This window comes from Scylla paramamosain, chromosome 33 (assembly GCF_035594125.1).
Source record: "Scylla paramamosain isolate STU-SP2022 chromosome 33, ASM3559412v1, whole genome shotgun sequence".
NCBI classification, from domain to species: Eukaryota; Metazoa; Arthropoda; class Malacostraca; order Decapoda; family Portunidae; genus Scylla; species Scylla paramamosain.
Window position 1 is genome coordinate 16,458,255 of NC_087183.1, and position 14,934 is coordinate 16,473,188.

Here is a 14,934-nt window from a genome sequence, read left to right on the forward strand (position 1 = left end):
TCTAATTGTGGTTCAAGAGAGAGAGAGAGAGAGAGAGAGAGAGAGAGAGAGAGAGAGAGGAGCAACTGATTAAGATATTCAGTGAGCCTTATCAGCGTTGGAATCTGCGGTGATTCAGAGTGCGGTGACGATGATATACGTGGGTGTGTGAGCGTATGTATGTGTGTTTGTGCATGTGCGTGACGTTATCTACATGTGATCCTCGGGCACGCCGCCGTTACGTTTGAGAATAACCGGAACTGTGGTATCGGAGGGCACACCAGGTATATTAATCGTACCAGACCAGGCGGGGCATCAGTGACAGCCGTGAGTCCCACCTGTCAATACCTGTTGTTACCTGCAGTGCTCAGACTTACCTGTGTGTGTGATACCTCGTTGAGTTCCTCGTGGTTGAGTTCCCTGTGATTGCTACGCTACCTGTGATACACCTGGACGCCTGCCTTACCTGCCTGGACGCCCGTATGATCGCCTCTGTTCCTGTCGGCAACATGAGTAGGTTTCTCGTGCGTTCAGTCGATGTTGTAAATGTCACGGAGGATATTGATCAGTGCGGCAGCTTGCTCGGGGCAGTGAGAACTCAGACGCCGCCGTCACCACTTAACCCCACGTATTGTATTCCATCAGTGCCTTGCCTGAACTCAGTGCCGTCATGGCCAGTGCCTGACGAGCCGGGGCAGTGACAGGGCGGCGGGGAGTGCTCGCTGCTTGCCATGCGGGCCGCCCATTGACAGCATCCTCGTGGTGACTCATGGTCAGGGAAAGTTATACACGGGCATCTCAGAGCTCAACCCGCATTACTAATTCGGCAACTATCACCTCCTCCTGCCTCTGCTGACTTGGTGACCGCGGCGCTGACCACAGAGATCCAGTACTCGGTGTTCCACAAGGAGAGAGTGGTGGTGGAGGTGGAGCAGCGGGATCTGTGGCAGCTATTCACGCCGCCACCGGAAGGCTTCTCTGTTCCGCCCGCCGCCATGAGTTGGTGGAACGGATATAAGCGAAGGTCGCCCCTCGACAGGATTAAGGTAATTTGTAACGACTCTGCGGTGGTGTGGATGGGGACGTGGTGTGCTGATGTGAATGGGGACGTGGTGGTGTGATGGTGGTGCACTGTGGTGGTGGTGGTGGTGTGGTTGGACAGAAGTGTGCGTGTGTTATATACGTGTTGTGTCCGTGTTTTGAAGCTGTTAGTGGCGACTTGGGGCGAGATATGAGGGTGAACTGACCACTCGAGAACCTGAACCTGGTGGCGAGGGACTGGCGGCGAGCCTGTCCCGGGCGCACGTCACAGTATTGGTGCAGGAGCGAGTGAAGTTCCCAGCAAGCGACGCGCGACTTGATAAGAGTGGCGGCAGAATCCTTGTTAAAGCAGAGCAGGTCCGGGTGACAGAGAGAGAGAGAGAGAGAGAGAGAGAGAGAGAGAGAGAGAGAGAGAGAGAGAGAGAGAGAGAGATTTAAATGACCTCTAAGCCTGCCCTTGACCTGCCATCACTTGTTTACCATCCAAACGTAGCCAAAACAAACCTTCTCTCTTACGAACTTCACAGAAAACGTAATTTGCAACAATATTTCACAAAGTTCACAGAGTAATTTTGAAGTAAGCGATCACGGGGCGGGCTGGCTGACTGACGCGCCGAACCTCGAGTCATGGGGAGGGATGGTGTTGAATTACTGAAGCAGGGAGAGACAGAGAGAGGGAGAGGGAGGGAGGGGGCGAGTGTAACAAGGGTGTAGGAGAGTATCACATAAACCTCCACTAGCCTTACTCATGAAATCACCCTTAAATTATCAGGGTTTGGAATAAGGAGGAGGAGGAGGAGGGATGCGAGTGCCAGATTAGAGTGAGATAAGGAAAGGGAGGCTGGGGAGTTAGCGGGAGTTGGGGAGGAGTGAGGAGTGAAGGGTGGACGGGAACACAACACAAGGTCACTGACTACAACTCAGGCTAACTTGCTGAGAGAGAGAGAGAGAGAGAGAGAGAGAGAGAGAGAGAGAGAGAGAGAGAGAGAGAGAGAGAGAGAGAGAGAGAGAGAGAGAGAGATATGCAAGCGTACGTGATAAGGAATATAAAGATCGGGAAGCCAGAGAGAGAGAGAGAGAGAGAGAGAGAGAGAGAGAGAGAGAGAGAGAGAGAGAGAGAGAGAGAGCGTAGAAGTTGAAAGGTCAGGGCAAGTTGGTGTTGAGGACCCAAGTGGTGATGATAGTGACCCTGGGATGACCGGTGGGGAGGGGAGAATAGGGAGAAGGGAGAAAGGGGAGGGGGTGAGTAACGGGAAGGAAGAGGTGGCGTGTGTATTTACAGAGGTGTGGGAGAGGGAAGGGATAGGATGGCGTGGGGGAATGAATGAAGGTGTGAGAGAGAGAGAGAGAGAGAGAGAGAGAGAGAGAGAGGGGGGGGTACGTAAGCGTGAGTGAGTATAATACAAAAGAGTGAGAAAAAGGAGGAGGAGGAGGAGGATTTGTGAGCGTGAGGGCAAAGGGCGTAGCGGTGAGAGGGAGAGGGGGAGGGAGAGTATCGTGAGAGTGGGTGATTGTCGTGTGTGGGCGTGGCGTGGGCGTGGCGGGGGCGTGTCAGGCGGTCATTAAGGTACTAAATGAAAAGAGGAAGCAAGGTATGAATAGTCAGTTTGGTACACACAGGTAAAGTTATACACGTGAAACTGGTAATGGCCGTAATTTTACCTGAAAGAAGAGAAGGGAGGAGGAGGAGGAAAGAGAATTGCATTGAAGAACAGGCAATAAAAGACCTCTTGGCCCTCACCAGACTGGTATATGCTACTACTAAGAGGCACAAGAGAAAAGGAAAGGGAGGGGGGAAGTGTGGTCGTCGACAGAAGGAGTCTGGCGCGGTAACTCGCCGCTTCCCGTGCAGGACAAGTTTACAAGATGATGCAGCGAAAAGTAATGTTTTGTGAGCGTGTGTGTCTAGCGAGAGAGAGCCGCGGCACTATCACAGCCTCCCTCTCCTCTTACAACGCCACACTAATGTTCTCGAGGCCGGAAAGTGAGTGAGAGCAGCGTGGCGGGACGGGAGGAATGGGAAACCGTGCCCTCTTCCCTTCTTCCCTCCTTCCTCTCCGCCGCTGCCAGCCACACCGCTTTCCCCTCGCGGGTGTTTATGTTGCAGTGGGTCAGTGTGTCGCGTGACCTTGAGTTTCCCCAAGGTCGCCGGCAACCCTTGGGCTCGCCGCCAGGAGCTGCCTTGTCCTGGCGCTCCAAGGGCACGGCTGAGGATGTAGGGAGGGGACGCTACGCTAAATTTAAACAGCTGTATAGTGGAATTGTGGGCTGGCTAATGGTGGAGAAAAGATGGTTTCCTTGTGCATTGCCCTAACCTAACCGAGCTCAAACTAACATGACCTAATCCAGTCTAACCTAAGACACACACACACACACCCGTGCAAAGTTTCCACGCTCACACAAAACAGTTAAGTCTTGAAGTTGACAGTCGCGTGTGTAGCGGTCGGTCAGTCCGTCCACATCTCCCCGCGGCGCCCTGTGAGCCACTTCTGCCCCGTGTTGGGTCAGCCGCGGCCGCAGCGAGAACACGACCACCTCGCCTCGCCACGCCCTCGCCACGCCCCCAGCCTTAATGGAGGTTAGAGAGCGTGGTCCTATGCCGGCAGTATAGATCGGTGCAGGACGGAGCATGCTCAGAGCAGCGGGGAGTGGAGGCCTGAGTGGATCCCCAGTGGCGGCCTGGGAGGTGGAGGCGGTGGAGGCGGACTGAAGCTCCACACACTAGGAAGGGAACCACGAGAAGACAGTGCGGCCTGACCACCTCGTCTGTTTACCAAGGGGGCGTGTCTGCGTACATCCCTCTTTGGGCTACAGTTTATGGCCGCGATTACAGTGAATAATGCAAAGGGCACTGCGGGGCACGCCAGGACTGCCCCTAGCCTCAAGGACACGCCTGTAACCTGAGTCGCCGTGCCGTGGGGTGTGAGAAAAGGGTCCTACACCCAATCCAGAATCGTGAAGGACGCGCGTATCCTTCAGCTCCGCAGGACGGACGGTGAAGGAGTGGCCGGGAAGTGGCGGCGATGTAGGATTAAGATTGTCGAGTCGCTGGAAGGATTTTGGCAGGATTTCCCGGATCTGTGGCAGCATGTCTGGGAGGCAGCCGTGGCCGTGTGTTGCCCCCCGCCAGCCAGGGTGAGAGACTGGAATCCGGGGTGTTAGGTAACGGAGAGAGAGAGAGAGAGAGAGAGAGAGAGAGAGAGAGAGAGAGAGAGAGAGAGAGAGAGAGACTGTGTTCCGGGGACGTTGTCAGGACCACCGCTTATTGTTGTAGGAACAGTGGGTCGCCAAGGACTCTCTCTCTCTCTCTCTCTCTCTCTCTCTCTCTCTCTCTCTCTCTCTCTCTCTCTCTCTCTCTCTCTCTCTCTCTCTCTCTCATTGCACTCAAGTCACTTCATTTGATATTCTCTTTCATTCCTGAACATTTGGCGGTCTCCATTAGGTGTCATTACACTTAACGAGTCCCTTACCAGTAACATCCGGGACAGGGTATGCACCACTCACCCCCCTCACCTCCCCTCCCCTCCCCTCCCCTCCCCTCCCCTCCCCTTCCCTTCCCTTCCCTTCCTTTCCCTTCCCTTCCCTTCCCAATTTGCAAGCGATATGAATTAAATTATCAGTGTATTAAATTTGGGAACATTAGTATATGAGAGAGAGGGAGGAGGGGGGTCACGTGTTTTTACTGGTGAGGGAGGACCTAGACTCTTACGGTATTTCATCAGTTTTACGAAGAAAGGAGGTAGGAGGAGAAGGAGAGGGGGAGGGACGGTAGATAAAAAAGGAGACAGCTCACCCAGGCATGTTCCTGTAATGTTCTCTTATCGTGACGTGATGTTGGTTGAAGGCACTAAGTTCTATGATAACGAAGTGTTTTTTTTTTTTTCCCCATTTCGGTCGTAATATTTTTTTTTCCTTGTTGTTGTTGTTGTTGTTGTTGTTGTTGTTGTTTCCTGTCCCTTATATTCTTGTCTTACCTCCTTTCTTTATCTCTTCTCTCCTTTCTTTCTACAGTGACTTGCGTTTTCTCAGTTCATTTGTTTATATTTTTACTAATTTGACATTACTCTTCTGGTTTTATTAGTGTTTTCAAGAACATTTTGATGATGCTAGTGACAGATGAACAAGAATTCTGCACTGCTAGTAGGAAAACGCACAGAGGAACCTGACTAACCACACTCATTGGCTTCTGAAAATAGACTTACTGAGAGGCTAAAATGTTTAAATACAGTCTCTCTCTCTCTCTCTCTCTCTCTCTCTCTCTCTCTCTCTCTCTCTCTCTCTCTCTCTCTCTCTCTCTCTCTCTCTCTCTCTCTCTCTCTCTCTCTCTGCCAAACCGCCTCGTGTTAGTACATTACCAAGCGTCATTCCCTCATCGCTGCGTCCCCGCCTTGAGTCCCAGCGGCCCTTTGATAAACAACTCGAGCGGTGCGGTGCGTCTGATGGGAGGCGCTGAGTCAGTAGCAACAGCAGTAAGGCCGTCCCCCATCACCAGTGCTCCCCTCCCCTCAAGTCGACTCCTTAACTTAACTCATTCCTGAAGGCGATGGTCCTACCCACCTTGTTGTTGTTGTTGTTGTTGTTGTTGTTGTACTTCTTCTTCTTCTTCTTCTTCAGTCTTTTTCTCTCCTGGGAGTGAAAATATGTACTAAAAATCGTGTTATCATTAAAGTTAAACTGATGATGTTTTTTTTTTCTTGTAGAATAAGAGAGAGAGAGAGAGAGAGAGAGAGAGAGAGAGAGAGAGAGAGAGAGAGAGAGAGAGAGAGAGAGAGAGAGAGAGTGGATTTGCGGACTGAGCAAATGTCGTGTGTGTGTGTGTGTGTGTGTGTGTGTGTGTGTGTGTGTGTGTGTGTGTGTGTGTGTGTGTGTGTGTGTGTGTGTGTGTGTGTGCGTGCGGTGAAGGCCATCTCGTCACCTTACAATGTCTGATAAGTGAAGTTATCTGTATGAATCACCCAAATATGAGTACCAGAATGTGGCTGTGTGTGTGCGCGCGCGCTTGTGTGTGTGTGTGTGTGTGTGTGTGTGTGTGTGTGTGTGTGTGTGTGTGTGTGTGTGTGTGTGTGTGTGTACATCCGTGTGTTATCTGTGGTGTCGATATTGTTCATTCGCTATCATGGGAAGGGCAAGGGACATAGAGAGAGAGGGGGGATTGAGAGTTTTATATTTAGAGGAGTGTGACGCTGTTTCATATCAGTCTAGCACTTGGTAGCGAGTGAAAGGCGGAGAGACACACACGGGGAGAGAGACAGAGAGACAAACCCATCATATTACTGACGGAGGGAAGAAGAGGAACGCACAAGTAGCCCTAGCACCTCTAGTGACCCTTAGTGACTGCCTAGTGCCGAGAGAAGGAGGTGCCCCTAGTAACTGGTAGCGAGACGTCAGGAGGAAGGAAGGAAGGAAAGAAGGAATGATGCACCGTCTAAGCCTTCCTAGTTCCAGTTTGAGTAACAGGAGGAAGAAAGTGTTTGTACCTGGCAGTCTTGAGCCGTCCAGGTCTCTCCCGCAGGTGAGAGAGAGAGAGAGAGAGAGAGAGAGAGAGAGAGAGAGAGAGAGAGAGAGAGAGAGAGAGAGAGAGAGAGAGAATCAAACTTTTTTTGTGTGTTTGTGTAGATTAAACCAGACTGCCTTCCCCCATTCTCTCTCTCTCTCTCTCTCTCTCTCTCTCTCTCTCTCTCTCTACTTGGGGATGATGAAAATGGCCCTTGGGTTGAGAACTGATGAAGAGGCGTGGCAGTGGCGGGAGGAAGAAGAAAGACGAGGAGGAGGAGGAGGAGGAGGAGGAGAGTAAATAGCAAAGGTAACATCAACATTCGTCAAAATTATTCCACTTCATTTGCCTGAGAAAAGAAAAAACTAAGAGAGAAATGGAGGACGCATAATGTGATGTAATAATAATAATAATAATAATAGTGATAACAGTAATAATGATGGTGATGACAGGCGAGGACATGGTGGTGGTGGTGGTGGTGGTGGTGGTGGTACACTCCCCCACCTGGTTATCTACACCACCACCACCACTACTTTCCTCGTAACTCACTTCATATGTGTGTGTTGTGTGCCTTGAGTTCACCAAGACATTATTCACTTTATACGATGAATTTACACTTATTCATTCCTTCCTTTACTGAGTTCTTTCCTTCTCCCCTCCTTTCCTCAAGCTTACCTCTCTCTCTCTCTCTCTCTCTCTCTCTCTCTCTCTCTCTCTCTCTCTCTCTCTCTCTCTCTCTCTCTCTCTCTCTCTCTCTCTCTCTCTCTCTCTCTCTCTCTCTCTCTGTTCATTCCTCGTTTTCTTTATTGTTCTCTCATTTCATCTCGTTTCCTCTTCCTCTCTTTCATATTTGCAACTCGCACGAAAGAGGGAGAAGTAGTGAAATAGAAGTGAATGAAGGAAGAAAGAAAGGGAAGAATACTTTTTTTTAGTCTTTATTTCCTCCTTTCCTTTTCCTCTTTTTTGTTATTTTTTTTATATTCTGTGCTGAAATTTTCCTACTTTATGATTTCTGTTTCTTTTTCTTTTTTTTTCACAGAACTTCATAATATTTTTCGTGTGTGTGTGTGTGTGTGTGTGTGTGTGTGTGTGTGTGTGTGTGTGTGTGTGTGTGTGTGTGTGTGTGTGTGTGTGTGTGTGTTTGGTTACTTGTTCATTCACACACATCTTCCTTCAACTATTCATTCTCTCTTCTCTCTCCTTTCCCCTTCCTCCATTTACTCCTGTTCCTAGCATTTATCACCATCGCTATCTCCACTTTTTACACCTTTCCTTCCCAACAAGTTTACTTTGTCTATCTTTTTGGCCTTATCACTCAGCACACTCAGCACTTATCATTCCTAATCGACTGTTTTCTTATTTCTTGTAATGGGCGTCGAGGAAGGAGAGAAGGTTCAAAACAAGGGACAGGTGGAGAGCACAGGATAAAGAAGGGAGCAGGTGAATTAAGGGTCGTAGGCTTAATCAATACAGGTGCAGCATTGGTGGTGGTGGTGGTGGTGGTGTCAATGGTAATCAGGATGTGTTATAGATACAGATGTCAGGTGAGATTGTTAAGTTAGATAAGGTGATTGTGTTTGTGCGTTGTTATAGCTGTTTGCTGTATGCTCCCGCCTGTCTGTATTTGTCTATCTTTCTGTTTATCTATCTGTGTTTATTTATCGATCTGTGTCTCTGTAGTTATGGTTGTTTAATGTTTCTTACTGTCTGTCTCTCTCTGTATCTCTTCTATTTATCTTTCTATGTATGCATTTATCTATCCATCCATCGATCTATCTGTCTGTCTATCTCTTAAGTCTCGTTTGTGGATACTTTCTCTCTCTCTCTCTCTCTCTCTCTCTCTCTCTCTCTCTCTCTCTCCTCTCTCTCTCTCTCTCTCTCCTCTCTCACTCTCTCTCTCTCTCTCTCTCTCTCTCTTCTCTTCTCTCTCTCTCTCTCTCTCTCTCTCTCTCTCTCTCTGCTCTCTCTCTCTCTCTCTCTCTCTCTCTCTGACTAGTCTCATTATCTTACTTGCCTCAATATGAATGTAGTACCCAATTTTCGCGTCTCTTTGTTTTCCCCTCCTGTCCCCGCCATGACTTCGCTACTTCTGCTTTGTGTCTTCCCTTTTGTGCCGCAACGAGGACTGGCAGTACCTGGGGACACTTGCGAGGACACCGAGATAAGGGTGTCGTCTTGCGGGGCGTGACAGCGAGATCTTACTTAGCTTGTCACAGTGGGGATGTGTTTTGTTGCTTGCTTGTAATCCGTTTTCTTTGCGCTAGAGAGAGAGAGAGGGGGGGGGGGAGGGTTACAGTCACTTGGCACTGGGGCGGATGGTACTCAGGTCAGATGATCCTGAAGACAGATCGACCTGAGTGCAAATAGGCCTCAGGACGTTTGATATTCGAGACACTTGATACCCGAACCACTTGGTCCCCAAAATATCTCTAGACTCAGACGTCTGGCCTACAGGCTTCTTGAAGGCAGCATGTGGATCCGCACACACTAATATAATGTTCACCAAATATATGAACACTGAGGAGTTACAACCGCATAAGATTCTCCGCGTGAAAACCGAAGCACGTTGCATGAGCTGTCTTATAATAGCATGCACTGCATTGAGGAGGCCTGGCGTGGCTGCGGCGGGTCATAAGGAAGTCGTGGAGGTGCGGAGTCCTGACAATATGCGGCGACTTTGCTCCGTGGATCGATCAGTATCTTTTCCCCTGACAATCTTTCTGCCGCCGGTAGATCCCTGTTTAATTACTGGCATTGAAAACTGCCCTTTAATCCCATGCTCCAGCTAACCTCGTCCACTTGGCGCGGTTGGCATTAGGTTGTGACAATGCAGGGGATTAAATAACACGAATGTTTCTTGATAAAGCGAGTGACGTAAGTGAAGAAACGTGCTTAAGGTGTCACTTGGGAGCTAGGGAGTCTTCAGTGGCCGTGCTATGGCTGGGGAGTGGAGATGGTGACTCGGAGGGCATGGCGGGGGTGTGGCAGGGGTGTGTGGAGAGACCTCTGCGTCACTGGGAAAACAAGACCTCGAAACACGTGGGAGGTTTGGTCTATATGCTTTGGGTTCATCGCCCTCATGCCAGCTCTCCCATCCCCTTTACCCTTCCCCGCTCCACAAGCAAGGCCTCGTGTAAATACCTTCACTCGCCCCACCGTCATGGAACTCAGGGGAAAGTTTCTGGGGATCTGCCTGGTGTGGGAGACATGGTGAACACTTTTTTTTTTTTTTTTTTTTTTTTTTTTTTTTTTTTTTTTACCACCACTGTCATTTCCTTCATCTGCTTTCCACCTATCCTGTTTAGTCTGCATTGCGGTGTCTCGCGGTGATAATTGAGTAACCTTGTCTTCTTTCACTCTACAGATGGGTGACGCTGGTGATGGCAGCCCCGGCGGCGGCGTTGAGGTCAAGGACTTCCAGAACCGCATCAACGTGTTCCAGCGGCAGGACAAGCAGCAGGTGAGTTGCGTGGGTCATTACACTCATTACACTGCACAGAGAGTAATGATATCACCTGACACCTGATGCCATTCGAGGAGGAGAGACCATTAGTGTGTGCCGGGAGCAAGGAGGTGATGGAGTGGCCTGGGTGTGGGTATATTGGTCCCTCACTCCCCCCGCCCGCCTGAGGAGTGACTGTGGCCTTTGTTACCTGCCATGCGTGGGCAGGTGGCGGGTGGCGGGAGGCCGAGGATCAGGAAGTAACGTGCACCGCAGAACCGTTGTGCTGCGAGGTAAAGCAGGCAACGCTCACGTGTGGGAAAGTCATTTCGGAGGCGTGCATGTTCGCTTAGGCTCAGAGTGATGGGTGGGAGGATTTCCAGGAGGCAAGGTATTGGCGAGGTGATGGACTGGGTATTCTTGAGCACCTTAACACTGTGCTTCCCGGGGCTGTGCTTCTGTACATTTCCCCGTGGTTGCTGCCCCGTCTGACCCCGCTGCTGAGGTTGAGTCTTGAACCTCCGTCCCGTCACACAGCGAGGCACCTGCGGACACCCGATGGGGCGTCGAATGTGTGCCTGGGCTGCCTCGTGACTCAGTCCTGACGTCATGCCTAGCTGACTCCGCGAGAAGAGCGAGATAAACGAGCGCTTGTGTAAACACGCACACACGTACATGAATGGTCGCACACGCTCGCACACACACACAAGGGAGGACAACCAGAAAGCCCGCTAGAGGACAAGATCTACCTGGCCCTGTCCCGTCGCCCCCTCATCAGACTCATTACTCACACCTGTCTTCGGTCGTCACAAATGGCCTCCCAGCTTCCCACGCCTCGCCCCATTAGTGCCGGGGTAACCTTTGGGATCGCCGCAGCCTGCGTCGCCCACCTCGCAACCCGGAAATAGCGCCGCCGAGGTTCTGGGAGTCAAGTGTCGCGGGAAGACCTCCAGCGTGACACAGTTATGGGATTTATTTTGACTCGTGGCGGCGCCAGGTTGGTTTGTTTCTTCGCGGTAATGTTTGTCACGCTTCTCCCTCTCTCCTCCCCCTTCTATCTCTCCCTCCCTCCCTCCGTGGCGTTTCCTGAATAAATAGTTATGACCTGTGACGTGAGGTAAGTTTGGCACCTGCGGGAAACCCAAGATAGGGGAGAAAAATTATGACAGACGCGGTGAGGACTTGGCGAAGATTATTGCTCTGCGCTGGGAAGTTAGTAACACTGGTAATTGCTATTAATAGTGACATCAGAGGCAAATTGAAGCCCACAGCCTCCCTCGCGCTGCTTTCCCCAGTCTGTGTTGGTCTTTGTTGTTTCCTACGTTTAGTAAAAAAATACATGAACAATCGCCCATTTCGGGATCCCAGGAAGACGGTGTGTGTGTGTGTGTGTGTGTGTGTGTGTGTGTGTGTGTGTGAGGTTGTGGCAGGTCCCGCCCCCCCTGACCCTGAGCGAGACTCCTCGCCTGTTGGCGTTCCCCGAACCCTTCCTGCTCGTGGCGGCAGGCGGGGGGGCGGGTCTCCCCACGATACCCTCGCAGTAAGAGGGACGGCGACGTAACGCGTTGCCACTGTGTTCAGATGTGTGAATGACTCAGCGCGTGCCCCAGACCAACACTTGGCACAGGAGTCGGGCGCGGGGCTCCCTGGCTAGTAAATATATTTATTTACATGTTCATTCTAGCGAGACTGAATTAATGGAATAAAGTTTCGGCGTTGTTGAGTATCCAGTGCCGACCTGCATGCAGTTTCGCGGAGAAAGCAACACACCGCAGGCCAGCACCTTGGCAAAAACCATAGAAACATTGAGTAAACTCCTAAAAAAGAAATGGAAGTGCTCCAAAAAGACGAGTTACCAGCGGCTGCCTGCTGCCCAGCGCGGCGCACACGTTGGCGGTGTTAGCGGCTGGCGGCTGCGGGTCGTGTAGGTGTCAGGCGCGGGGGTGCACCCTCGCTGACGCTGGCCACGTCATGCCCTCTTACCCGCTGCTCGCATATATTCACCACCCGGAGGAGGAAGGGAGTCAGTCAGTCAGTGGGGAAGGAGAGTGCTCGTGTAACCTCCGCGGTCGCTCCGCCATATTTTCAGACGGCACCGTCCCAGGTGTGCCCGCGCGTGTGTGCGTCGCTTCGCCGCCAGAAGAGTGAGGGAAGCATTGGGCGAAGAAGCCGCGAGAGTGATAAAGGACTGTCAGTGGTAAAGTGTTGAAACAAACGTGAGTGTGTGAGTGCCTGGAGGTGGATGCTGGCGGCTCAGGGGGAGGATGCCACGCAGCCAGGGTGTCACCAAGACAGGAACCACCATCACCACCACCACCACCTGCGGCGGAAACTATTAACGAGCCAACATGACTTTTGGACAGGTGTGTGTTCGTGTGATTGCATGGAAGGCAGGGGTGTCTGTGTCTGTTTAGTGTCTCCAGTGCGCGCATACACACGTGCACTACATATACATGTATACAGCGCAGTCCAAGGAGTGCGGGGCGGGGTGGTCTGTCCTCGACGGCGGCACCCAGAGAGCAGTGGTGGGCGGGGCGGGGCGGAGCTGCACCTCACGCAGCAAGAAGCACCACAGCTAGTTTGTACTAATGTAATGTTGGAGCATTTAGCGGCAGCGTTAGGCAGCGAGCAGCCTTGTGTGTGTCCCTTATTAGTGCCGCCAGCCACGCCTCGCATGCACGTCCTTTTTGTCGCCCTTCCTTTCCTATTCCTGTCTGCCACCCTGTCCCTCGGTGGCTGGGGAGTGGTGGTGCGCCACTCCTGCGCCCACGCGCCCGCACCTTGATCATAGGATCGGCTTGGTGGGAGCGGGATATGTGGCAGGGGAGGGGAGGAGGGGGCAGAGAATACACCTCTCGCCTTGGCGGTGATTGCAGCTCCCCTGTCCCATCCCTCACCCCGTAAGTGGCTGCGGTCGCCCACCGCGTGCCCTCATGGACAATAAACACAAACACGGTAAAGTAAGACTGATATAATATTTTCGAGACGCTCCCCCGCCCTCGTAACAAGCGAAGGTGCGGGGCGGGGAAGTGTCTCGCGCAGGACTCACTAGGGTGGTGTCCATTGACTGACTTCTGCAGCCTTGAGCACCACCACCACCACCACCATCATCAGTCACAGTGTTCATATTCTGAAACAGTTCTGCCCGCACCCCGACTACTTTCAAGAGGCGTTAGATTAAGTTATACAAGATCTCTACATTTTTAACAGGAGAAACACTCTTGAGAATCTGACCAATCACCTCTGCGGCCCTTGAAAATAGTCGTGGTGAGAGAGCAGAGGGTTTCTGAATACGGGCCCATATGAGTGCCGCCTTGTAACACCTCCCCACACAAATCTTAGAAAGTCGTTGGGTTGTTATACTTCAAGATGAGATACGGGCGATAGAGACGAGGCAGTGTAATGTTTATATTGTACGCTGTCATGGTTAATGTTTCGTCAGTTCATCAACTCCCTGGGTGGGTGGGCTGCGTCGACCTGTCAGCTTGGAGGACGAGACGCGCCGCATATAGATGTGACACCCTCAAATGGAAAATGGAGTGCTTGGCTGAAAATAAATGTGCCGTGAGATATAGTGTAGCGATGACGCGTCTTGAAAGCTGCCGAGGAATTTAAATGGTGCTACAAACAAACTGCTCACCAGGATGTCGCGCGTACACACACACACACACACACACACACACACACACACACACACACACACACACACACACACACACACACACACACACACACACACACACACACACACACACACACACACACACACACACACACACACACATTGTTTACCGCGCTTTGGTGAAGGAGGAAGGTAACCAGGTAGGAAGGAAGGGAGGAGGACCAGGGGACGAGAGAAGCATGGTCATGACAAGCCACCGTCGTCCTTGCCTAAATCTCGGTAAATAAATAGAAAAAAAAAGATCCTATAGCTGCGACTGTGCCGAGTGGTCATCACAAGGCCCGCCAGCGCTTGAGGTGACACGCGCGCCGCTTCTTCCCAGCTGGACGCCCTTGCCTGCGGGAGGGTTAGCACATTCTTATCCCGGAGAGGAATTTGGCCGCGCGGCAGGTGGATGAACAGTCAAGGTCACTGTTGGCTGTCCGCTGCATCGCCGATCGCACCAACACTCACTCGTGTTTGGTGAATTGCAAGTAAAGGAAATTTTTTAGACTTTTCTGAGGTGTTGGTGAGGCACGCGAGGCTCTGTGTGTGTGTGTGTGTGTGTGTGTGTGTGTGTGTGTGTGTGTGTGTGTGTGTGTGTGTGTGTGTGTGTGTGTGTGTGTGTGGCAAACAATGACTTGGCGCGAGACTCCACATTCTGGAGTGATTTAAACAATGGGTATTATTTTATTCTGTAGCCTAGTTTCTTTATAGTTCACGCGTGCTCAGGTGTTTGTGTGTGTGTGTGTGTGTGTCGATGGGCGGGCGGGCTTCCTTTACATCAAACTGCGATAAAGTTTGGAAATTAAATAGAAAAATATCCGTCAGGCGCGTTATTGACCTTAGGGCGAACCGGACCTATCTTGACCCTCACTGAATATGTTAGCGATGAAGTGTTTCTCAAGTTTGCCGAGCCGTCCTGCTGACAGCCGGGGTGACATGGGAACTGAAGTGAGGCGCCTGGCGACTGTCAGCTTATAAATATGAGTGACGTGAAATATTAGTGAATTATCTTTTACTATTCACTTCTTTGAAGGGAACAAAGCCAGGCGACGACGCTGTGGAAGAGACGGAGTGTTGAACCTTCAAGTCAGTTGTGAGTCGCGTGTCTGTACCTGTGTGTGTGTGTGTGTGTGTGTGTGTGTGTGTGTGTGTGTGTGTGTGTGTGTGTGTGTGTGTGTGTGTGTGTGTGTGTGTGTGTGTGTGTGTGTGTCCCTCACCTGGCCTTGTCACCCCTAGCACTGCACTAGCCAGTCGCCGCAGCCACGGGTTCATCTCACTGCACATAATATTCGCAAAAAGTAAATATACTGT

The 14,934-nt window shown here is 51.3% G+C and overlaps 1 protein-coding gene across 9 annotated transcripts in view; it reads left to right on the forward strand.

Moving 5' to 3' along the window:
- LOC135089810 (NAD(+) hydrolase sarm1-like) overlaps positions 1–14,934 on the forward strand; it is a 116,870-nt gene that overhangs the window by 84,181 nt on the left and 17,755 nt on the right. For 4 of the 9 annotated variants that reach the window (XM_063985886.1, XM_063985879.1, XM_063985880.1 and 1 more), the window contains one exon: positions 9,879–9,974. In XM_063985886.1, the coding sequence (XP_063841956.1) occupies positions 9,879–9,974 (96 nt within the window). Of the gene's footprint in view, positions 1–276; positions 493–861; positions 1,026–3,937; positions 4,156–6,220; positions 6,533–9,878; positions 9,975–11,979; positions 12,320–14,934 lie in introns of those variants that run through there. The other 5 variants (XM_063985876.1, XM_063985881.1, XM_063985887.1 and 2 more) reach the window with 5 other exon arrangements.